Raw genomic sequence first — 26,147 nt, 5'->3', positions numbered from 1 at the left:
TAGTTCTAGAGATGATAATACCACCTTTAAGCATGAAATAAAATAAATTTTACGTGCAAATCGTGCCAGGAGTATTTTGGCAAATATTCTATCTGTAATTAATAAATCTAATATTAAGAATAAAGTTAACTTAATATTGAAAAAATCTGAAGTACTAGGGAAGAAGCAAAGGAGTTTATTTTTTTTAACTTATTCTTGATGAGATGATTTAATCTTTGGATCACGTGATTTTTTTTTCATTTCACTTTAATTAAATATTACGCAGTGAAAACGTTAAGTGCAACTTTATTCAGCTTTTGTGGCGACGTCTACCAGTAGGATCTCCTATGCTCCAAAGAGTCCCATTGAAGGTATTAAGTTACTAGTTTTTATTCCAATCAAAAATACATTCGAAAATCTCGACAGCAGTATACTTAAAAAAAAACTGTAAAGACTCACTGTATTGTCAGTAACTTACTCCAATTAATTAAAACCTTTTGATAAAAAATAAAAAATAAATCTTTCCAGAGATTTCTTCAGCTACAACAAAACATCAAAACCATGGTACAAAAAAATGGTACAATTCCCTTACTTTTCGTACGTACAGCTCTATATTTTTCCTCCTTGGCCGTTGGTCTTTCGCTCCGTAGAGCAATCACTATAAATACAAGTGATTTTTGTCTGTCTGTACATTGCCTCACGGACCGCAGAGCGGGGCCTTTCTCACCCCCTTGCCTAAAACATAACATTTAAACTTTTGTGAAAGTATTGGAAGGTAATCAGTGATATTGAGACTTGTGAATAGTGTTTAAAGATTTATCTAGAATTTTACTTTAAAAATCGTTTATTTTTTTATTTGAGATAGTATTTATTAATTTAGTGTTAATTAAATTCGGTGTTTTCAGTTCGACTGTAGCGACAATGAAGACCTTTACTGCTGTATTGTTGTGCATGGGTGAGTAGTAATAGATAATATGTTTCCTTAAAATAGATAAGAGATGAGGTTACTTTATAAGATAAAATAAAAAAAAAAACAAAATATCAATAATAATTATTTAGACATACAAAAACATTATCACCGGCCTAGCCTTCTCCCAACTATGTCGGCTACCAGTCCAACCGGGTTCAGCTAAGTACCAGTGTTTTACAAGGAGCGAGGAGCGACTACCTATCTGACCTCCTAAACCCAGTTACCTGGGCAACACGATACCCCTTGGTTAGACTGGCTGTCAGACTTTTCAAGCTTCTGTAACGACTGTCAAAGATGTAGGAATAACAGCCGGGACCCACAATTTAACGTGCCTTCCGAAACACGTAGTAACTCGTTATGACAAAGATGGTCACCCAGTTACGGACCAACCGCGTCAAGCATAGCTTAACCTGTGATCGAATCACTTATGCGGTTATAGCTCAGCCACGAGCTCCCCAGACATACAAAAATAATAAACAAGAAATAATAATTCAAATATTTTTCTTTATGATTTATTTATGATATCATCAAATTTAAACTAATTATTCATCATGCTAGGTATAAAAATAGTGCTAAATTGAATTAAATGATATTAAGTTCATATTCAAACAAAGTTGAGGAATGTATTAATCAGGAACTAAGTTACCTAGTTAGTAGTGGTTCAACTCATTATGCTACTGCACGTTTAGAAATCCATTTAAGTACAAACTGACTACTGAAAGCAATACGTAACAATCGATAAAAAAAGTATGTGAATACATCCGATTCCGTTTTTTACCCGACTGCGTATAAAAGGAGGATCATTCGCTCTTGTTGGATTTTAGCTTGAACGATGCCTTTAAAATGGTAGGTACTTTGAGAGTGAATCTAAATATATTTTTAAGGATAGTTTTAAGTTGGTTATAATAAATAAATATTTGTTTGAAAATATTTAACTAAATGAAGTGTAAACCAAGTTGGAGTATTCAATTTTTTTTGTTTATACTTCTATTTTTGACCTTAGTGTTTTTTAGTGTTATTTGTTGGCAAATAATGCCCGCAGTTAGTTAATATTTTCTGACTTCGTTAAAATAAATAGACATGGTCTACATGACATTCCTGAAAATAATAAAATATTTGAGACCAGACTTTATTGTTGTATATTTCATTGTTTATTCAAAAGACAAATACTCAGTAAACTAACGAGTCCCTTACTTGTGCCCCTCTGTCCGTCAATCTGTCACCAAAATGTATGTCATGAATCAAAAGTTGTATGGGTCAAGTCACATGCACATAAGCACGCAGTTTTAGGGCAAGCATTCGTGGATCACACAAAGGCTTGCCCTACGCGGGGTTCGAAGATGCAACACGTCGCTCACAGTGGGTTTGACGTGGTTTCCTCAATCACTCAGCAGAAACCGTGCAGTCTTAAGTCTCTTTGTCAAGTTATTGAATGAATGCCGAATATACATTTTAGCAAACTATTCTTGCATATTACGCATTAAATACTATCCATTAAAGACAGTTGAAGCAAGTTCTTATTTTGAATCAAGTGTTCTAATTACCAACATCAGCCTTGCAAGTAAATAAAAAAATATGTTGGTAATTACCTAAACCAATACAAATATAATTACATACAATTATATCACGTATCGAGTTTATATAACATAGTAATGTAAATAACAATTCGGGTGCGTTAGGAAGTTACTTGGTTTCCTCACGCAAGATCGACCAACGTTTCCTACATTGAACACGATAAATGTTGAGTTAGTTAACTAGTTACGATGCTTCCACGATGGAATTTCATGGAATTATAGGTACTTAGGTACCTACATAAAAGAAACGGTGGTTATATATTAAATATCGTATCCATCCTATGCATCTCTGGATTCCTGGAGGCTAGTTATATCGCTAATGCTGATTTAAACCTTCAAAAGTAGAGCTGACTGATTCGAAGTCATGTCACGCAATATTATGTCAGCTTAGAGATGTCCACTGTTGAGTGCAGGCCCTTATATAGATAAGGTTTAAGCATTGTTCACCAGTCACCAGGCTAGGTCAGTTCGGGTTGACGACTCTGGCACAAAAAATAATTAATGAGGTACCAAAATTTGATAAATTTTGATGTGGTGTAAGATGAGATGAGATAAACTTTACATATTTTTTCAGTGTCAGTTTTAACTGCCGCTACCTATGCCTAAAGTAAAATTGTTCCATTTGTGGATCTGCTCTACATAGGGTAGTAAATGCAACAGACTTATTTTAAGAGGTCATGGTTATTTTCCATCCTCCTTTGACTGACTCTCCTCATTTCCGCAGGTCTCACCCTCACCGCAGCCGCCCCGGTACCAGATTTCGAATACGACTACGACCACCCTGGACAACAAGCGCAGGCGCAGCAGGCACAGGAACCCCAGGAGTCAGCCAGCCATTACGACGCCTACATCCAAGATGTGAAGGCTGCAGCTAGCGGCGGTGGCGGCGGAGCCAAGAAAGGGTTCAGTCAGGGCTCAGGACTGAGGACTATAGCTCAAGGATCCGCCAACCAAGCGAAGACAGCGCTCGGCAACCAAGCTGCTGCCGGCTACCAGGCCGCGTATGTCGCTAAGAACACGCTCGCGCAGTCCGCTGCTCAAGCCAGTGCGACGGCTCAGGCTGCCCTCGCTGGAAAGCAGGTCATCCTGTCAGGGCTGGAGCAGCAAGTGAGGGACGCGAAGGTTGGACTCCAGGGAGAGGAGATGCAGCTGCAGCAAGCCAAGAGAGCCGCCCAGTCCGCCGCGCAGGCCGCCCAGCAGGCCATGCACCAGGTACGTAACTAATATTTTATAGTGTGGTAGTATAGCAGGTCATGTATTAAGGCAAAGCATAGATTAATTTAATTTATGGCGATGCTGTTTCAGTACGCAGTCTAATTTGTTTTAAATAATCGCATAGCATTACGAAAATGCCTAAATAATCGTTTCAATTGAAAAAAAAAAACGGTTACTTAGGAAAGAATTAAATCAACCAATAATATATCATAAATACTTATTTCAGATTATTACAGTATTTTATAATCCGCTGTTACAGAGCTCTACGAATTGAATGATAAATCGACGTTTAACGCATAATTTGTTTAATTTAGCCGTTAATTTTATAATCATTACAATTGTTGGTTACATCTGCGTTTTACGGTCGCGACAAAACAGCGCCAGCGGACCAAAACAAGTTCGTTATTATTGTGAAAATACTCTTAAATGCAATTTGCGTGAATTTTGGCAATGAACTATTTAAATATCAGACTTGGCATCAGCTTTTTACAGAGATAACGCAACGCGGTCTTAAAGATAAGGCAATTTATATCAAAAAACGCAACAAGACACAAAAAGCCGGTTGTGCAAAATAGTTACAAATGAGTTTTACGAAGAATTTAAGAAAAAAGAATTATAAAAGCTAGTTGAATGATATCGGAAAGTCGGTAATTACATTGTTGCGTAACTCCGCGGTCCACTAACTGGTAAATAAAATTGATAACGTTACTTTTACTGTTTGAACTATTTTCGACAATTGTTGGAACCATTTTCCGTGTCACGACTATGGTTCTAAATTGAATTTATTGTTGTCATTGTTTAGTAACGGACTGAAATGTTGTTGGGTTACATAAAATTCTATTATTGAAAGGCTTAATTTGTTATAACATAATAGAAAAATACACTCACATATCGGGCTGAAATATTAATAGCAAAATCAGATCTATGGTTAACCCGTGATAAGAAGAATTTTCGTATGAATAATGTTGGAGTATCGCATCTGAAATAATTCTTTGACTGCCTGCATTATAGAGAATCTTGTTTTTTTTTTAAATGAAATTGCAAATAAACCGTAAGGCTTTTCTTTTTGTGCTAGAAAAATATCTCTTAAAAAAAATTACGTTCCGTGTTAAAAAAAAAAGAAACAATAACAAAACAAGCGCAATTGAACAAAATCTAAACAAAATCGCATTTTTATTCAAATTTCAATGTGTAAGCTTTATATTTCCAAACATTACGTGACAAAATGTTTACAAAAACATATTAATTCGTTTACCAATCTAAAGTAATTGATTAGATTTTGTGTTATGGTGTTTCGTAATAGAAACAGTATGAAAAACTTAGTTCTTGCAATAGTTGTTAAGAAAGAATCACTGATTTGTCGCTCACCGTGCCTAATGGCCTGTCGAAATACTGACCGAGTAATACTCTAGGTTTCCGATGTTATTCTGATAAAGTTAGCATTAAAATACTATTTCTAATTCTATTATTTGTGGTTCAGAGATCAAAGTACGGTCTAGCTGTAAATTACATAAATCAACAATTATTATGAAATATTGGTATCTAATGTTTTTAGAGTATACACCAAATTTCGAGGTCCTGGGTAAATATCCCATGTCTCCTTTATTAATTGTTTTCGAAAATAAAAAAAGGATATAATATACCCATAAACGTAGGTTTATTTTTTTAAATGCGATAACACTTCGAAACTCCTCACCAATTTTGTGATAATGGCTATTAGTTTCCTCAATACATTTTGGCGATTTAGAAATTGTCAAATTGTTGTTAACTTTTTTAAATTTCTTAATTTAATTTCCCCCCTTTAGTAATATCGCATTGAATATTTCGAGTCTAGACTGATTGTCTCATAACTTGGCGAAAAATCTGCGGTTTATGCAACTGGAACTATTGTTACCATAATTATTCAATTCGTTTGATTGTAAAATGCGTTTTAAAATGACTCGACTATAGAGTCAATAAAAAACTAGTTTAAATTTCGGTAGAGCCGAAACGTGAGTCATGTGATTCGACACTAGAATATTTTTCCATTTAAGGCATTATCCAGTAAAACTTTTCAGGTGTTTAAGTTAAATGTCGCGAGCCTTCAATGGACTGATGAATTAGGTGAAAATCAGTATTAATTAGGAGCATGTATTGCTTTAAACTTGAAACTTTTGAAAGTTATTTAAACATCAACCATTTTTAATTGAAACCTAAAAAAACAGATACTGCAAACATTTTGCAACAATACTTTGTAAATCACATTGTTAAGTTTATGTTACGAAATGTTAATTTAACGTTTGACTCATTTTGTGTGTTGATTGTATCGCCAATATCATTTACTGACTTGTAGAGAGACCAAGGTTCAGTAAAGTACAGCTTGCATATTCGATAAGAAATTAATGTCAATTACAGCCGAATATATTGTTGTTTGCTTTGCTTCATATTTTTTCATAACTGTGCGTGTTTTATACACAATTGTATTGCGTGGTATTTTAAATTACCCCCAATGTTATTTCAGCCACTTACATAAAATTATCAATTTAAAATTCAACTAATTTTATTGTAATAAACTTGCGTAAACATTCCCGATTTAGGTACCAAGTTAAATGTTAATTTAAAAAGCATGTAGAAACTTTGAATTTTAAGGAGCCCCAGGCAGGCAATATTAAAACGCCATTACTAAATTTACAAATACCCTTTTCAATCATGAGTTTGTAGTAATAATCAATTAAATCTGTCGAGAGAAATGACGTTGTAACAAGATATGCCCTACACTGTTTACGCAATTTGATCTTAACATTGAGTCTGATCTGATAACTTTCTTATATTCACGGCGATACAGATTGTGCACTCAACCAATGAACCAGATACTTTCGCTCTCAGCATTTCATAAGAAAACTATTTGCATGTGTTACACAGATCTTGTTGTTCACAAACAGTTGTTACAGAATTGACTAAACACGTAATTTTTAATTGTAATTTTTTACTGATGGCGCGCTACATATTGTCACAGAAAATTCTCTTATTTTTTTTGTCGCCTTGCAATCCAACCAAAAATATCTCTTTTATATTATTCCTTTTTGAGTATAAATTTGCCAGACAAGATTCTCCCTTTGGTCTAGCTCATTACGCAATAATTGAAACAAACATTTAACATTTCTGTATTGGTTGCAAGAATCTGACCTACATGGGAAGTCAAGTCACTATAAATTGCGAAATCTTAACATCTTCCAGGTGAACGTAATACAAGCAGCTTTAAACGCTGCTCAAGCGACATCGGAAAACGCGAACGAGGCGGCGTCGCAGGCGGCAGGCGAGCTCGGAGCGCAGACCGCCATGGTGGGAGCCGCGCGCCAGAGGCTGCACGCGCTGCAGGAGCAGCTGCATGGAGTCAGGATCGACTTCGAGGCCACGCAGGCGGCGGCGAGAAAGGCTCAGGTATGTACGAACTGGAGGTAGTAGGTTTAATCATGCTCTTAAATCGCTTGTGAGATATAGGGACATTGGCAAGAGAAGAAAAAGGAATTGGCAAAATTTTGGTCCAAAATATCTGCAGCTAGTATGATTTTGTTTAGAAATATACTTAATCGTAACGTTTAAGGACGAACCTCTGGAACTAGTAACTCAAGTATAATTTTGGTAGGACTAAGGAACACTTTTTAGCTATAGATAAACGAAAACTATTTATACTTTGTTAAATTGAGGAAAGTTGATTAGAGAATCCACATAAACTAATTAGAGTCGTTTTCCTGAACAGGAAGCGAAGAGGAACGCAATGGCTTACATTATAGAGGACATTACCATTTCCATGGTCTACTGAGTGCGTGTGGAAGAACATTAACTCATTGTTATTTATTCTTTTATTAAGTTCCAATAAACTTGTCGATGTCAATTCTTTCTTTCTTTCCCGTAAAGTCTCTTGGTCCTTAAATCTTTCCCTAGCATAAAGGTTCGTTTACTATTGATTTTAAATATTAACAGTAGTTTCATTTTTTCTCAAGTATAACTTGTATTATTTGCCAGATTTGTTTGTCATTATCCATTTCACACGCTTGTTCTTTTACCGAAAAGATGTCTCTTTCTTCTTAAAGTTCGAAAAATATATTTGACTGTACATTGCACAATTCCGTCACGGCTACTTGATACCTAAGTAGTTAGCCATCATCAATTATGAATATAAATACCGTCAGCTAGTCAAAAGCAAAGTCCATCACACTTTTCTTCAAATCTGTAACGACTTCTTCTCTCTATACAGGCGGCAGCTCAACAGGCACAGGCTAACGCTGCGGCGGCAGCAGCGAAGGCGGCGGCAGCTGGCCTCGGCGGCGGGCACCACGACGCCTCAGGAGAAGGTACTGCCCCCGAGGAGTACCAGGCGGCTCCGCAGCAGGAGAGCCAGGAGTATTACGCGCTCCAGTCGGACTACCACCACTAGTAACTTAAGGTTTTAGGTCGATACGTTCTGGGATTCCTCGTGTTTTTGGTTTGTTGGTTTTGTTTTCTACTCTCCTTTTAACGTCTATCCTTCTTTTATTCAAGTAAGTTCTTCGATGGTGGAGTTTTCTCCAGTGTTCTTTATCCTCAGTCATTAAGTTAAAATATTTTTTGTGTTCTATTATTACCTCTCCATTTTTACAACCTTTCCCAGACTAATTTTGTGTTGCATATACGTTTTTTGAAATTCCTGTACTTCTAGAGGCATGCTTAGCTTCATTTCCAGTTATTTTATAATGCTTTCTTTTTATAATTAATTTTTCCTGTTTTGATATCCTGTCCCAAAAAAGTAAAATCAACAAATGAAACATCTTAGAATCCCAGAATAAATATCATAGGTTAATATTAGTTTAGGATACTTTAGTATTAAAATATTTATTTCACATTGCATATCCTATACTAATCTTAACTGATAAGTAGAGAACTTCTACTCTATTGTAAATAAGCAATGTTTTCTTAGTTAGGAGATGAACATCGAGTATACGTGATATTTGTTATGTTTTTACATTTTTTTACTTTTTTTTATAAAACAACAGCTTATTTATATTTTATGTAGCGGTCTCGCGTGGATCCAGTTTTGTATATGTGTAACTGTAGTGTTATACTACAAAAATATTAGAGGTAATGCCAAATACATTCGACCCTGTAACATGTTGCGCAACACAGCGAAGCTCCCATCTAAAGAATATCTACAGACCGCCGTTACTGCAACGTGTTACATAAGCGTGTCATGTACCGTGTCGCGTTACATGTTCCCCAACTCATTTTCCCATAGAAACTAACATAGAACAATTAAGTGCGATGTCTCAAAGCCATAGAGTGTCGACAGAAAGTGTGAATAAAAATAAAATATTGTTTTGTTTCATCTGTTTTTTCAATATTATCTTGACTTGTGACTATCTGACTATGACTTCTGACTGTAACTTGACATCTCACTTAATATCACCACTCGACTTGACTAACTTACACCCTGCTTCTTACACCGTTATTCAGTAATCTAGTATTTAAGACTGCTGCCCAGTTCTTCTAAGTTCTCGAGCTGTGATTAGACCCCGAACACCTGGTACAATGGAATTTGCTAGTCGCACACTATTATTGATATAAGCTAGCAATCAAGGAGACGTAAGATTATATTAAAAGTATGTATCCAAGTTCAACTGTTTCAATGGATACCTCTATTCAAACCAAAGCGTGCTATATTCAGTCACCCTTAACTATGAGATAAACTTACTGAGAAACTATGCAAGTCTCCATAGTTTCTCAGGAAAAAACTATAAGATGCATTACAAAAAGTTTTGATTAGGTAAGTGACACCTATCTTTAGCAGCTTCCCAAAACACAGTACACGCACTCTTCGTTCATTAAACTTGTTTCTAACAAATGCTATTAAAATATGTTTTCAAAGTTTACTATGTTTAGATTACGAAGAATTGTTAGAGAGCATCCGCTTAATCTATGGCTTTGTTTCATGGCTCGTCAACGAATCAAGAAGGTTCGTTAAGCGAGTTCTTTCGTATTTCAGAGTGGGCCAGCACCAACCAGGACCCTATTCAAGTGACCAGTGAAATACCCTTGCACACCCAAGAAGCCACAGAACCCCTCGCTCTCACCACAACCACGCCAGAACCGCTCACAGTAGACCCATCACAGCTAGCGCAACCGCAAGAGAACATCGTAGACGAATCCTTCGAATTCCAGTTCCAGCCGCTCCGATCCGCTTTCAACCACTTCAGATATAACCCTTTCGTGCCGAAGCCAACCAAATTAGCCACCAAGCCCACCAAACTAATAGCTCAGCCAATCAAGCCAGTCGCACAACCGGCTAAAGCAGTTCTTAAGTCACCTAAAATAGTCGCACAGCCGACGAAAGTAGTTCTTAAGCCAACTAAATTAGTCGCTCAGCAAAATAAAATAGTTAATAAGCCGAATAAATTAATTGTCGCTAAATCCTACGGGAAGGTCTTCCCCAATGCTTACGTTAATTTGGATAGTTTCTTTAGGGATAACAATCAAAATTATAATTACGCGAAACAGTATGGATTTTATGGATGGTAGTAAAGGGAGTTCTCACAGGTAGGTGCAGTGTGTAGAAGCTTTTGCTATATTACACTCCCCCCAAACCCTTTAGGCCCCCAACCTCAGTAAAGTAATTACTTAGAAATTCCCTTACGTATACTACTTATGTATAACTATTTTATTCCTGTATTTTTATGAAAAATAATACTTCTTTTATTGAATTTATTTTAACGCTGTTTATTTCTAGAAGTTTATTTATAGTACTTAGGTAATCTAACTTCTAATTAAGTGACTAACTCAAAAATATTAAACACAACTTCTCGGCAACTTATGAAACTTGGTGCTTAATACAATTGTGTGTGTTCTAGCGCCAGCAAAAGACGAACAGAAAGCGGCTGACCCCGGGGAAGAAGAGGCAGAAGAATCAGAAGAGGACTGCGAAGAAGAAAAGAAGTAGATAAGAGAAGTTGAATGCCATTTATTAGTTCGATGTCTACTTAATTTAATTTTTGTTACTTAATTTTAAGTGTTGTAATAAAAGTGTTGAAAATAACGTAGGTCCTTATTTATTGCAATTGAACTTTTTGACAGGAAAGACCTACAGAAAGAGTACAATAAGAAGAATAATATTAGCATATTTATTGAAGGGACAGATCTCTGTTTTTTTGTGGTGCATGACTCGAAATAAATGTTGAGAGGATAAACTGTTTTAATGTAACCTTTGCTGTCAACCTGATCCTGTTTTTGTAGGTACTACTGCAGAAAGACTAAGCGAAGAACTGAAGCCACCTTGCAAAATGATGCGCAGCTTGTTGCGGGTTCAATACTTGCAAATTGAGTGTATTATGTAGGAATTAAGTTATGAAAAAGATGTTACTTTTCATATGGTACGAAAATCAAAATGTAAACGTGCGACAACGTAAGTGGGAAACAGTAGAAGCCGACTAGCCGTAGGTATATGGCATTTGAAACGTTTCTTTTGAAGTCTTCTTCTACATCTACTTCATAATATCTACATACTGATACTATGTTTGTAGATATAAAGTAATATGGTTAGTATGATAGGCAGTCGTGCTGACGAGTAGCATAGAAAAGTGATTTAGCAACAAAATGCTTTGATGGGTAAATGCGTGTTTTATTTAAGCCTTCCGAGCCATTTTAAAATGTAGAAATGCAAAATTTGTTGACGTAACTTGCATTACGTATGTGAATAAAAAAATCACTTTAATGTAAAAGTGGGATTAAAATGTGTGTTGTTATAATATATTTGAATCTGAAAACGTTTAAGATAATTTTGCAACACTGTTGAATTGCTAGCCTCTTTCGCTACGAGATCGAAACGTCGAGTGAAACATTTCCAGATACTTAAATTTTATTTTATTTATAAAATGAAAAATAAACATCGACTAAAAACACAATACATTATTATATTTTAACTTGTAAAACTTAATTGTTCCATACGATACTATAAACGTGACCACAAAATAAAGTCGGGGAACGGAACGCATCTTTCAAATCTAACATTGACGTAAAACGCATGTTCTTTTTACGTCTAAATAAATAATAAATAGTTACTCAAAGATGTCTGTGGTAAAAAAGAAGAAGCGTGTTTCTAAGAAGAACAAGAAAGCGTGGGGAAAATACAGTGATATCCGTGACGTGGAGGAGTTTCTAGAAGACCAACGATTAGAAGAACGTTTAGGGTAAGGTTATGTTGACATCGTGTGTGCGGCTTACTCGTGTTTATTTTACTTATTAAAGACATATTTAATAATTCACAACACGATATAACACATGAAATAACCAAGTTATACGTTGTAGCTATTAAACGTTTGCAAGAAAATAAAAGTTTTACATAACAATTGTATTATTATTGCCAAATAATCACTCGTGGCATGCAATTAATAATTTGTAGTGTTACGACTTCTTATAGTAATTACATTAATAATTCCAACTTCGTGCATTACTATTTTAGTATAGAATTCAAGTAATACTTTAAGTATACCAAAAAAAGAAACTACTATACTTAGCAATCATTATTATCATTCCAGTAAATTTGAAACAAAGCCAGACAGTGAGCTTTTCGTGGTAGATACAGCTGGAGACAATGAACCAGAGAAAAAAGAAGATGGCGAAGAAACTAAACCATTGTCTAGGAAACTACAAAAGAGGGCCAAGTTGAAAGAAGTCCCAAAATGCTTTGAAGTCTTGTTACCCACTTCCAAGGTATGTTATGTTCCTGTTTTATTTCTGAGGTACATATATTGGATTTAAAGTGGCAAATAGGTAATTACTAGAATCATGATAAAACATTTTTACATTATAATTTGTCAAAACACTTATTTTGCCAATTGTTTTTGACCTATGTGGATGTCCATTTAAATAAATACTATTTTTGCTCTGTTTTCTGATCAAACTAATATAATGAAAAACTGTTTAAATTTACTATTTTATCCCAAAATAAATAAAAAATTTACAGGTCCAAGATCCAAATGCTAAACGAAACAAAGTAAATCCCATTGGCTCGAAGCCGACAGCTCTAAGCAAGTTAACGCACCAGCGGCAAGCAAAGAAGGGTGTTCTAGAAAAGAAGTTGGTAGAAGCTAAGAAGAATAGGAAGATGGCCATAGACAAAAAGAGGAAAGCCAAGCAAGTCAGACAGAACTTCAGTTTGGATTTGTGGGGAGGCGACTGTAAGTTACATTCGTTTTTTTTAAATGCCTTTGAAATAAAATTAATCTGATTTAAGCAATATAAGAATAAGAAATAGAGGCATAAGGATAGAAGATTTGTATCCTTATAATTTTCATTGTAAAACCATAATTTATGTATACTATAAAATTAGCATTTATTCCTCATTTTCTCAGTACCAGAAGTGAAAGGCATACCATCCACGTTGGTCGACGAGTTCATATCACCCGAGGCTCAGCTGCACAATGTGCTCCCCACACAGCGACTGCGGCCGAAGCCTCCGCTAGCCAAGACCGTGGTGACCAGAGCGGCGGTGGAAACACCACACCCTGGTGTCAGTTACAACCCTTCATACAAGGTTAGCAGTTTATTTTTAAGTTTTTTGAAAATGATGATGGTAACATAAAATCCGAATAAAATCTATCCTATGTGTTATCCAGGTTAAAAACTATCTATGTACCAAATTTCGTCCAAATTAGTTTAGTGATTTTTGCGTGAAAGAGTAACAAAGATCCATCTAGCTAACAAACTTCATGTTTAGATGAATGCTTCATGATATTTGGTTTGGATTTCCAACCTAATGATTTTTTTTTCAAGATTTATTTCTATATGTTAATAAATCACCAAAATCATCCTCGGCTTCACTAAAATGACATTGTTACGAATTGGAGGGGACTTGGCGGAAATATTAACGTCAACCCTATATGTGTGCCATTTATATCATCATGAACGATTCCAGTATTGTCTCTCGTATGATTATGATTTCGTAATACTTACGTGGCTATTGATATTGCAGGAGCATCAAGAACTGCTGCAGCAAGTTGGTGCTCATGAAGAGAAGATGATGAAGAAGGAGGCTCACCTGATGAGGGTCACTACTGGCATGTTCAGGAGAGTCACACAGCAGGAGAAAGAGGTTAGTAGTGATAGGCAGATAGGTCTCGGTATGCATGTCATATGGACGGTTGGATGGTTAATTTGTGGACTGTCCAACCGTAGTTGTAGGAGGTATTGTGAATTTGCTGTTGTAGTTTAGAAGCAATAAATCATCCTTTTCAGGTATTGTTTTTAATAATAGTAGCATCAATACTATTGATATACCTAATGTCTCGTACAATACTATTCAACCCGTCACCTGTATCTTGATACATACCCAGTTCGAAATGCGCACATTTTTAATCAGACTCAGAAACCGACATGGTTACCAAGCGTGATACATGCTATGCTAGTTCCAATCACTTAAATAAATCTTTTAATGTACTCAGTCTATCCCTGTCCTCTGATAAAGTGAAAGTTAAAACTTAACCACCTAATCACAATCCCCAGAACCAATGGCGCGAAGAAATGAGCGCTGGTCTCCCTCAACCTCACAACCCGGCCGAGGACCCCGACAGCGACACGGATAACGAGTACAAAGCCATCAACCCGCCCGTCAAGAACAAGAAGAAGGATCACAAGGCCAGGCGGAAGCAGAAGGAACAGCTAGCAGAGAAGGAACGGCTCAAGCGCCAGAAGATTGATAAGAAGAAGATTACAGATCTTTATAAGTGAGTAGTTGATGTTGCATGATTACTGCTCTATACTCTGTCCGTGATAAGTTGACCTTTTTGACAGATTTTCGTGAATTGAGAATTTTATGTTTTTCTTTGATTGCGATTTATATTAATTAATAAAAAAAAACTGTCTAGTTGACTGCTTATGAATTAATGCAAAATCTAGTTGATTCTTCACGTATTTTTTTAACATGTGTATTTATTAAAATCGAAATCAAACCATGCATACACATCAAGCAAATACTATCATATGATCTTGAAAAATTACTGTACACACAGACACTTAAACGTCGCTGACTTGGAAATAATGTATCCATTAAACATACTATTCTATTGTCCAGACTCCGTCAGCTGAAGTCCACGATAAAGACTCGTGAACAGAAACAGTCAGAGGAGCGCTCGAAGCGGGCGGAGAAGCGCGCGGCGGCCGAGGCCACGGCTCTGCCTACACTGAGCGCTCACAAGACGCCCATCAAAGAACCAGACTTCGTTGACCCCAAGCAGCTGTCCGGCGACTTAAGGAATATTAAGAGTACCAGTAAGTACAGTATATAATTCAGTAAGGCCTAAGGACTTTCTCATGGGCCACCGGCTGCCACCACAAAATGCCGCTACCGGCATACTGCCTGGTGTTTCACACATTTTATAGGGTCTCGCCGCACACGGTTGAAGCAGCATAACATGGCTTTGTTGTATTCTGAAAGTGAGACGGCGCTATACACAGAGATGCAGTCATGAAAGTTCGTAGTGAAAGTCATAATTAGTCGTAATTTTCTAATTATTTATTGCCTTTTCTCGTCTTTATCAAGGTTAAAGATCCAAGATTCAAAATTCAAAAATCTTATGATATCATTTTTGCCCATTCAATTATCGAAAATGAACCAAAAGTATCTAAACATAACTTTCAATTTACAGCGAACCTCCTCCGCGACCGTTTCGAATCCCTCCAACGTCGCGGTGCCCTCGCAGCCTCCAAGATCATGATGAAGAAGAAGAGGAAACTCAAGAGCTACTTCAAACCCGGACACAAAGTCACAGAGAAAGATATTGAGAAATATGTGACCAAGAGTGCAGGCAAAAAGAGATCTTAAGTGAAAGGCAGAAGGAAGGATTTTGAAAGATATTGTGTAAGTAATGTACGAATTGTATGTTATTAAAGAGTATTTAATATTGGATTTGGTTTATTTATTTATCACTTAGTATTTAGTGTAGTATGTAGTATGGTATGTTTGTGGAATGGGTCACTGCTAGAGTAATTGTATACCAGGGATGTCTTTTGATACCCGAATTTTAATTCGGAATCAAAAGACATCAAGAATAAATGAAGATATGGATGGTAAGGTAAAAAAAAAGAAAAAACTAATATTTTATATAAAAATTTACTAAAAAAATATCTAACATATAATACATCTAGAAATAGTCCACTTAAGAATATATTACAGTTATATTGTGGCAATGTAACAAATAGCGTAAAACTAACGTAAACATAGCATCATGTAGGTAACTCAGTATTCTAAACCTAGATTCGTTTCCTAAAAATAGGAAAATATAAACTTTAAAATTGCCTATAAATAGAATACTACGTGTTAAACTATGAAGTCAAAATTTTATAACAAAACGTAATAAGTTAACTAGGTAATTAACTAAGGGTGGGTTGCACAACGTAACGTTACTATCTAATTCAATTTCTTTCAATGCCTTCTGTGATAAATTTAAATTGGGCACCGGTGACCGACGGCCAGTAAAAGATCTTGTTCATCGGTCCCCGGTGCCCGAAGCAGGTAAATTGGCAATGTACCTTTCAAAATGATATATTCTGCAATTGGTATTACGCGAATACTTTAATATGGATCTTATTAGGATATCAAACTTATATTTTAATAACATTATTATTATTTAACGTTAAATTGTGCCACTCAGCCTAATAGGGCTGTTTTATTCTTTCAAGGTGCTTAGTATGTGCAACATGAATTGAGCTTTTTATACCGCATGTTAATTAAATTTATTGATATTAAGACCGACTTCAAATAAGGGGATCTCAACCAATATATATTTGTTTGTAGTTTTTAAACTTCAAACTTTTTATGAAAACCTTTTCGAAAAAGAATATCTGGATATTACAAAACAAAGTGACCTGAATGATGATTTCCTGAATGATGGTTGTTTTGGTAACCTTTGAGTGTTTTACATCAGGTAGATCATTTTAGGTACGTCAAACGCTTCTGAATTGTCTTTGTATACTTGTCAAGGTGTTAATATCATCGTGTTATAATCATGTTACACATTTTATGTTAAAATAAACAGCCTAACGGTATAGAACTGCTGTAATTTTCTAGCAAATGAAAATAAAGACGTTCCTTAAATTTAGAATGACAGTTCAATGAATACTATCTACATAATCACATTTACAGTTTATATTTAGGGTCTCGAATTATTTTTCATAGCAACACTGCTGTTGTAACTTGTATAACAATTAAATAGCGAATAAAAAATATCTCATTCGTCTAGTGTGTTCGGTCTTTATAACCTATCTTTACGTAATTAGCAACAATGTCTACTTTTTAATGTGAATTTTGTATTACTGACAAAGTTATTGGTTTTTAAGGAGTAACTTGTAATGTATATCGGCTCAAATTGTAGAGCTCTCTTTAATTTTTTTAATATCTGAAAACAAGTTACAAAGGCAACGCCAACCACCCGGTATCTGATCTAAAATATAAAATAATTACACCTCACTGGACTCAACCCTAAATATAAAAACAGGATCAGGATCCTTAGAACACTAAAGAGTTTTCAACCCCACCGCGCTGCGATGGAGTAAAGCGACCTTAATAATTCTAACGCCCTAGTATCTGACGAAGCTTTCGCGTCACTGGAAGGTGCAACCCTAGCTTCAGCTATAGGAGCATCTATAAAAGGTAGTTTTGTAGTAGTTTTAGGTTCAACTGTTGTTGTTCTCGTGTTGAATTTCTTAACACCTCTTCGACTTGCCGTACTAGTTGTGATAGGACTGATTGTTGTAGAAACTGTTTCTAAATCTTCCGTTGTTCGCACCCTTTCTGTAGTAAGCGCATTTGATAGGGAGTTGATTGCGCTAGGATCGAAGTTTAGGCTTTTACCTCTCCTGTCTCCTCTTGTCCTTTCTATTCTATCAACTCTTCTGAATACGTTAGTTTCTGTTGTTGGAACTTCTGTAGCTTCTTCCTCTTTAGCTATATCCTCCATGTCTTTTTGAGAGACAGCCATGAGAGCTTCGAGCAAGGCTTTCTTAGATGCTTCAGCGGTAGTGTTGTGGTCGTCATCACACGTTTGAATTAACAGCAGTATAAGCCTCTTCACTGTTTTTGATTTCGTTTTCTTCATAACGTTCATTAGCTTCTCAGCTGTGGTTGCGTTCATGATTTCCTTTGCCTTTTCTACAACAGTATCACTAATTGTCGTTAGGTCCTGTGCGGGTTCCGTAGATGAGTAGTCTCTGAGCAGCTTTCCTTGTCTTTCAGACTTTTCTTTGGTCTCTTGTGTGGTTATTTCATAATTGAATGTAGGAGAAACTGTTTGCTCGGTAGGAGCGTATTCTGTTGTGGTGGCAGTGCTTGGTATGTAAGTGTTTTCCGATAGCCCTTGGTTTTCTGGCGCTGTTTGGCTTAACCCATCGTTAAGTGTGATAGGATCTATGACGGTACTCTGCCAGTTTCCATAAGTGCTCGACCAAGTGAACTGGTTAGCTGTTGTCTTGTCGCTGTCAGGTGAAGTGAACACTGTATCGGGTACTGTTGGAGTAGTCGTAAGGCTTTCCGTCTCCGTAACTCTGATGGTAGTAGGCTGTGGTGTTGTTTGCTCGGTTGTCAGATCTTCACTGGGTATGGTAGGAGCTTCTAGATCTTCAGCGGGTTTTTTCAACGGTTCCGACTCGAAGTTTAATTGCTTGCCATGTCTTATGCTATTGGCTTGAGGCGCAGCAAACGATTGACTATGAGCTCTTTGTAATTCTTCGTCGTTTTCTAATTCAACACTTTCTGTTTCTGTAAAGTAGACTGAAGTAGTTGTAGGTAACGCTGTGGTAGTTCTGATCTTTTTACTTTCGAAATCACTGGTAGTTGAGACAGACGGATCTATTCCCCAAGCAGAAGGCAAGTTAGTTGCTTCAACGTACTCGCTCAATGGTTTACCTGCTGTAGACAATCCGTTTGTGCCGTAAGGAGAATCGTTTAATGTCAAAGCATTATTTTGGAAGCCACCATATTTGGGAACGGAATAATCGCTTTCCGTTGTCGTTATCGATTCGCTGTAATTGTTGGCCAATCGGAGATTTGCATTAACGGCTACTGTGTTGCTGTACAGGGGAGTGCTTGGAGTCCCGGCAGTAGAAGGAGAAGTGTACGAGGCTGATATTCTTCCACAGCATCTGAATGGACTCCTAGGAGTGGTAGAAAAAGTACTGTATGGCGACGGCACGTATTCTGTTGTTGGTTTCAGAGTAGTTGTTATCTCTTCTCTGATAGGAAACGCTGTAGGAATACCTAAAGCCTTTGGTTCTCGTGAATTGGATAATGCTGGCACTGATTTATGATCATCAGAGAAACCTAATATTTCGTCATCTTCCTCGTTAACTGTTGTCGTTGGTTCGGTATTAACAGATTCTTCAGTCGTGGTTAACAGGTCCCCAAATGATGGATGCGTAGGTCTGATATCTGATAACACTTTTCTGAACTGAACTGGGTCTTGCAGGTATGCAGATAAAGCATGTGTAAATACTTGAGCCAGTTCCCTGATTTGAGGAGAGGTGGCCAGTGGGTTTTGGCTTTGCTGTACAGTTAAATCTTCAGCTAACTCATTGTACGTTCCATTAGGATCTTCTCTAATCTCTTCTAATAACTCCGCGCTTGGTGCTGTGTGACCGAACAGGTTGCTGTATTTATTAATGGTTTGACGACTGAACAGCGCTGGCAGGACTTCTTCCATAGCCTCGTACTCATCGAAGGGTGGCGTCGCTGTCTCATTTTCTTCAGGAGTCGAGGTTGTCGACAAATTGTCTAACGCAGTCGCGTAGTAAATGGCCAGGCTATGCAACGTCTTCGGGGTGAGAGATGGGGGCACAGCTATTCCAGGTCTGTTGGATTGTTCACCAAATTGTCTGTCGGTGATACTCGCAGGAGCAGAAGGTTCCGTAGGTCCAGTGGGTCCGAATCTGTCTAAATTCAATTTCCTCATGAGTCTTTCACGACGTTCTTGGTAAGAGGCTTCAGTAGTGACTTGTGTTTCTTGGTTCGTAGTAGAGTAAACGTCGTAGCGGTCAGATGAAGCTGTTTCAGTGTACAAGTCGGCTCTCGTCGTGTGAGGTATCTTCGTCGCTGATTCAAAGGAGTCTTTCGTTTCAATAGTGACCTTGTTCGGTTTATCACCGTCGGTTCTTGCCGTTGTTTGCGTTATTTTTTCCGTTGTTGTTGTTATTGCTGCCAAAGTCTTATTCTTTTCCTTTTGTAGAAAACCTTTCAGCAGAGATACTCCGGGTCTTGTATAGGGTTCTTGCTTTTCAATTATTGTGGAGTAACTTCTTGTGTATGGCAACAAAGTGGGACGTTTTGTCGTCGTCGGTTCAGGAGTTGAGGGCGCTGCATTTTTGTCACGAATATCATACAGGGTCGTCAAATTAGGATTATTTTTGGTTTTCGACTTTACCGGTAAGTTCGGCGTGTATACCGGGTACGGCCGGTAGTTTTTGTTGTGCAGATCCTGAAGGTATTGTCTGTTGTTATTGTTTGCGAAGGCAGCAGTCTCCGCCGCAACCTGCATTTCTCGCAGATTGAAGTCAGCAGTACTTCTGTATACTGGAGACTCCGTGTAAGTGGCTTGTGTTGATCTGGCTGGAATGTTGCCGAAGTTGGTAGATATGAGTTGAACTAAACTCTTTCTACGCTGTTCGAAGGCAGTAGTGGCGGCAGTACGTTGAGTAGGACTGAAAGTGTCTGTGAACAGGGCTTGGAAGGTCTTGGCTGTGGCTTTAGGGATCTCGGTCTGTCGCTGTCTGCTCCTGAGCAGTCGTTCAGTCGTGCTGGCCACATTGACGGGCGTGCGCCTCGACTCGGCCCGGATGTTGGAGTCAGCACCTATCTGTTGAAGGTCCTGGTTTTTGCTAAGGCTCTGAGTGATCTTCTGGCTTTTCTTCTGTTCGTTGGAGTAGTATTCGGCGCTGGACTCGTAGAGGGCTGGGGCGGAGGCGCAGTCCACCTTGAACCACCAGTCACATATGAGGTGCGACTGGCTGAAGATGGTACCGTTGGGACATAAGAACGAGATCTTGCGTGATGTGTCGCATATGTGGAATACCTAGAACATAAAGAAGCTTAGTAAGACTGGGTATTTTTATTTTACCAATGACTTGCGACATTGTTCCGCTATTTCTTCTTCATAGAACGTAAACAGTTGTAATTATACAAAAAGTATGTAGAATCTTGTTACCTGGCAATCAGTCTCCAAGTCAGCGTAGTATCCGGTGGGCACGTTCTTGCAGTTAAACCCTGTGGGTGGGATGTTGGGGAACGCCGGGAAGTCCACGCCAGCCCTGCCTATCACACCTGGAAGCAAAACAAAGTTTATTTCAGATCTAACAAACCTAAAAAAATCTAAAGAATAAGTATTCTGCAGCACAAAATATTCGATTCAATTGCTATCAAGAATTGCTAAAAGCTTGACACAAAATGCAAAAATGGTGTCATAACTTGGGCTACTTCTTGAAGAGCTCGTCTTCAAAAATCTGTATACGGACCCTTTTTTTTGGTATTGCGGGTGAAGCATCATGGACCCTCGCTCCTTCGGTGGAGGGAATGGATCCTATATCTATCAGACTCTTACTGTCTAACCCTGAACCGCCGTGCTAGATCATCCGCGTTTTTGTGACGGTGTATGGCAATGCGTTGCGATCCTTCATACACCGATCTCTAAACTGGCTCTAACCTCACAGGTTCTGGTGTACTGACCTTGATACTCGACGATGTCCTCGGGCTTGTTTTCAGGCGGTATGAGCCTCTTGACCAGCGCCTTGCCCTCCGTGTAGTGCTCGAAGCCGGCTGCTCCCATCGCTTGCGCTATCTCCTGCAGGCTCTCCACGCTGGGCGCTGGAGCGTACAACTCCGAGTCCTGGAAGTAGCAGAATCAGAACATCGAAATACGCCCATATTGTTATTTTTAAAAACAAAAACAAAAGTTATTTTTACGAAGCGGTTGATATTTTTGTGAAATTTTGTGCACCAAAGACACCCAAACTCAGGACGGGTTGGGTTGGACGTAGTGACCTGAACCACTCAGCTATCCGTGCAGTCAAAATTTAAAAAGGTTTCTTTGGTAAAGAGTGATTTTTATTTTACCTGTCGCCTTTGCGCTGTACGCCGTGCTCCATCACAGGCGCCTGAAATTAAAAGAAAATGAGTCATCATAGTATAATCAATAATATCATCAATCAATATCAACAAATTAAAAGTATTTAATTTTGTACATCAAAGCATTTTTAGATGATTATTCCATTGTTTCCATGTTCTCCAGAAAGATCCCTTATCAAAATTTTAGAGATTAAGTATGTCATACAGTACCACAGGTAGGTGATAAATTGGCTTTTGTAATTATGATTATCAAATGATTAGCCCAGCACAAGTGGTTCTATGAGTATTAAGGTTCACACAATGGGACCTGCTTTCTAATGTAAGTCGTGGTCGCGGGGATCCCGCAGTCATTCACGATTCACGCTATCGGATTAGGAAGGTGACATAGTGATAGTGGAAAAGCGATTTTACTCATGAATTAAACTTGTATCTTATACCTTCTTTGCTAAGATCCAAAATTGATAAACCATAAAAATCGGATTGTTGACATTCGATTAACCCATTTTCCTGTCAACAAACGAATATTTGAGAAATAATTTGACGACGCCTAAATACTAACATTTTGCAGTGGATTTGGTTTTATCGAATAACTAAACAATTCTTATTCTATAGTCTTATTATTCATCTCCTAACTGCTAAATAAAATCGCTCCTCGCTAGCACAGCGTCCTCACTCCGCATAACGCACCGACTAACTAGAGAGTGAAAGTATCGATGTGATCGATGACTCGCACAATACCTGAATAGAGCTGTGCTCTATCGATATGTAATAGTGGTTAACACAATGCTCGATAATAGAAGCCGTTGTTTGTTTTAGATGTAGGCCTCTAATGATGCGTGAAAGTTTTTAAATGGCTTTTTAAATAGTACATGTTATAGTCGGTCGTAATTGGAGTGGTACTTAATTTAAATAGCGTGTTCATCTGTTGTTAACGCCGATGTACTATTGTTGTTCAGCCTTTTGTGGTTTACCTTTCTCGCAACGAGAGCGAATGAATAATTATTGTTTCGTTAACTTTTATAATTACATAACGTATCGCGGATTTTCTATGCCTACCTGCCTTATTTAGCACACAATGCGTTTCAAGTAATTTATCTTGAAATTTGCATAGGTATGTAACTAGTTCCGATACTGCTGAAAAGGCAGACTGTGGGACTTGTCTAAGCCACTAAGTTTATTTTTTGTAGGCATTCGTAACATGCTGTTCTAAAACGAAATAATTTATGTACTTACAAGAGTATTTAGCAGGATTCAGTATTCAGCCCATTTTAAACTGATGGCGGATAGCATATTCCTGTACTATAGATTTTAAGAAACAGCATTTAGTTAGTCCATTGTTAATTAAGTAACAGTTACACAAACGTCTCGTTCACGGTTTTACACGACAGCCGTCACATAATCCTAACTCCATTAATTATTTTACAAAAGCGAAAGACTGTAGTGAAAACGATTTAAAGTCAATCATATGTCATGTTACCATTCCCTGTCCAGTGGTAATTATAACAATAATCATGGATCATAGGAAATTAACAGGAAGTGTTACTTGTTCAAGCTTGACACTATTGGTAGTTGATGATCAACGGTTAGTCACTTCAGTGTCCACTGTACGGATAGCCAAGTGGTACAGGTCAGTATGTTAAAGCCATTGTGCACGAAGAGCGGGTTCGATCGTTACGTAGGGCAGGCATTTTTGTGATCCACAAAGGCTTGTTCTGAGGTTATGCTGTGCACGTGAGATTAATGTTTGTGAAATCTACCGCGACACGATTAAGCTCATTAAAAGATAATATGTGAAATATTGAAAATTTTACTGAGTTGTCTTGAAACATATCGAGCAAAAGAGAAATATATTTTGATAAAGATATCTTGTACGAAATAGTAAATAGTTTATCTTAAGTTGAGCATAAGTTTGGCGATATCGGTATGTACATTACGATTAGATAGCAGTGTAAAGGCACTTCCACCCATGTTCCCAAGTTCCATGTTACTAATGGTTGTAGTAACATTAGTTGCCTACTCCTACATATCATGATCATTGTCGAGAGCGATGTCTTCATTAAGTAGAACACTCTTTGTGTTAATCTTCATTGATTTTATATTGTTAAGAGTCTCATTGTTGGATGTGGCGACATTGACATTCGCTTAGGAAACGCAATCAAGAGATTTCTTATAGAGTGACTGTGACGTGGTCGGGGCAAGGACTTGGAGTTTAAGAAATGTGAACCTTAATAATGAGTTATTTCACTCAAATATCAATACCTCTCGCACATAATTGATGCTTCAATATTAAAAAAAAGATGTTGCGACCGATACCATTTTCGTACAAAGAAATATTAAATTACACTTCAAATCTTTATCAAAATGCTTTAGAATACTTCCATCTTAGTTAATTCCTCTTTCAATAAACAACACATCCGTTCACTTTATCACAATTTCCTTAGGCCATAACTCACAGTATCAGCAGATCTGCATTGACAGAGATAGACTAGCGCCATCTATCGGACTGACCATAAACAGTGCGTACACCTACAGTCCGTAGGGCAGAGGTTAATACACCTGTCTTACAACACGTTATAACTCAACTGGAAAGGAAACTTGTAGAGAATAATATCCGAGTCCAAATAGGTTTGTATCAAGAAGGTTTCATATTTGCCATGGGAAGTGTGAGTGTCCTTTGAAAAGTTTCGTTGGTATTGCGACCTTGGTTCAATATCACTGAAGTATTATCGTTTTATAATTGACTACTTAAAGCAGTTTTAATGCTTTTTTAATGTTACTAAAGTAACTGCAATTTAAATTAAAGCGATAGATTAACGGAAGGTTTTAAGGTAGAAACTAATACTACAGATTACTAAACCAATGATCGCTGTGTGAATCGTGCCTAATCATAACAAAAATAGGCTAACAAATACTAAGTACAAAATACTATCAATAAATTAACTCATCAAACCGATTATTCACAGCATAATAACGACATACTATTATCCGATACAGATAAAACGCGGTCTTATGTCAGTTTGCGCAAGTGCAGACTTTCGCTCTGAAGATTAGACGAGTTAATTACGTTTTACTACTATTTAACGCAGTTATATCATCATTTTATGGACGTTTATTTATGCTTCTCAATGTTCTTACGTCGTAAATGTTCTTACACTTAATAAAACAAAATATTTAAGTAGTTAGTTCTCTGACCTATTAACACCAGTTACGGCAATTTGATGCGGTGTTTAGAGATTGTACAGTATGTTATGTTTCTAAGGTTCTGTAGCCAGAGTGCTAAAACGGAATCTTATTGCTAAAGCCTCGCTGTCAGTCTGTCTGGGAGTCATTCCATCCGTTTGTCACCAGGCTTTATCACATGACCTGACCTTAAATTTTACAACGTCTCCATTTTTTGTATTTGTTTACATTTTTTTTATCATATGTATGTTCCTATTAATGTGAGAGTTTATTCCGCTTGTAGGCCTCTAACTGGGCTTAAAACACCCTTGCAAAATACACTGGTGTGCAGCAAGTCTGTAAAAAGCCTTAAAATAAATCGTGAGAAGAAGCGTCTGCGAGATTTATCTACAAATACAATTACAGCCTTAAGCGGTCCATCAATTGTTTAATATCGTACATCGTTTGTTCATAGCCTTTTATAGCCGATACTGAGGGTTATAAACCTTGAACTCTGTCAGTTATTATTTAAACTGTGAATTAAATTAGTTTAAGATTTTGTTATCATTTTTAAGAAAATCAAGGTTTTTACTTTATTTATACTATCCCTAGTATAAATTAAATTATTTATAAATTAATTATAAATTATTTAAGGAGAAAAATGCACTAAGTGAAGGTAAATATTTTGGGAAGTAGGTTAATTAAAGTTATAAAACTATTTTCTGGTTTTAATGTATTATCATCGGAAACGTTAGGAAAAAATATTTATTAAGGTAACTCCCTAATGATTGCGCTTTTCCTCCGAAACTTGTTATAAAAAGTAGTTTCTGTATCGGACAAGCCTGCAACTCTTCGCGATCATTGCAAATCTTGCTAACAAGGACCAAAAATGATTACGAAAACTGTTTTTTCAGTATTTGAGCTCAGTATGTCTCAAAGAAACATTTTCTTCATTTCATTGTCCTTAACGAAATAAATTATAAGTAGTACCTACTATAACCATATTATATACTCCACTGCAATTGGGAGACAAAAGGAATAGCTATATATTTATTCCTCAACTTTCCCATTAAACAACTATCACAGCACTATCCAAGAACGGAAACCCCGTCACACGAACATCCTCCATCAGATTTAA

At 37.1% G+C, this 26,147-nt stretch overlaps 3 protein-coding genes across 3 annotated transcripts in view; 2 read left to right on the top strand and 1 right to left on the bottom strand.

Annotated features, from left to right (window-relative positions):
* Positions 1–102: 102 nt before the first annotated feature.
* On the top strand, positions 103–10,783 carry LOC113499464 (uncharacterized abhydrolase domain-containing protein DDB_G0269086-like). Its single transcript, XM_026879948.1, has 7 exons — positions 103–754; positions 885–934; positions 3,248–3,735; positions 6,955–7,158; positions 7,976–8,072; positions 9,737–10,287; positions 10,599–10,783. The coding sequence occupies exons 2-6, from the start codon at positions 901–903 to the stop codon at positions 10,267–10,269; spliced, it is 1,356 nt and encodes a 451-aa protein (XP_026735749.1). The 5' UTR covers positions 103–754; positions 885–900; the 3' UTR covers positions 10,270–10,287; positions 10,599–10,783.
* Positions 10,784–11,742: 959 nt separating this feature from the next.
* LOC113499231 (ribosome biogenesis protein NOP53) lies at positions 11,743–15,649 on the top strand. Its single transcript, XM_026879626.1, has 8 exons — positions 11,743–11,933; positions 12,282–12,456; positions 12,710–12,923; positions 13,098–13,279; positions 13,718–13,837; positions 14,248–14,468; positions 14,816–15,012; positions 15,390–15,649. Exons 1-8 carry the CDS (start codon positions 11,812–11,814, stop codon positions 15,563–15,565), a joined length of 1,407 nt encoding a protein of 468 aa, XP_026735427.1. The 5' UTR covers positions 11,743–11,811; the 3' UTR covers positions 15,566–15,649.
* An 81-nt stretch (positions 15,650–15,730) lies between these two features.
* The window catches only part of LOC113499230 (mucin-17), a 58,250-nt gene continuing 47,833 nt past the window's right edge, over positions 15,731–26,147 (bottom strand). Inside the window, exons 5-8 of the mRNA XM_026879625.1 lie at positions 21,839–21,879; positions 21,452–21,611; positions 20,934–21,049; positions 15,731–20,801 (exon numbers count right to left, since the gene is read on the bottom strand). Of these exons, the coding sequence (XP_026735426.1) occupies positions 17,268–20,801; positions 20,934–21,049; positions 21,452–21,611; positions 21,839–21,879 (3,851 nt within the window). The 3' untranslated portion in view covers positions 15,731–17,267. The remainder of the gene's footprint in view (positions 20,802–20,933; positions 21,050–21,451; positions 21,612–21,838; positions 21,880–26,147) is intronic.

This window comes from Trichoplusia ni, chromosome 12, assembly GCF_003590095.1.
Source record: "Trichoplusia ni isolate ovarian cell line Hi5 chromosome 12, tn1, whole genome shotgun sequence".
Classification (NCBI taxonomy): Eukaryota; Metazoa; Arthropoda; class Insecta; order Lepidoptera; family Noctuidae; genus Trichoplusia; species Trichoplusia ni.
Note: the sequence above shows the minus strand (reverse complement) of the source record. Positions and strands in the feature narration are given on the sequence as shown.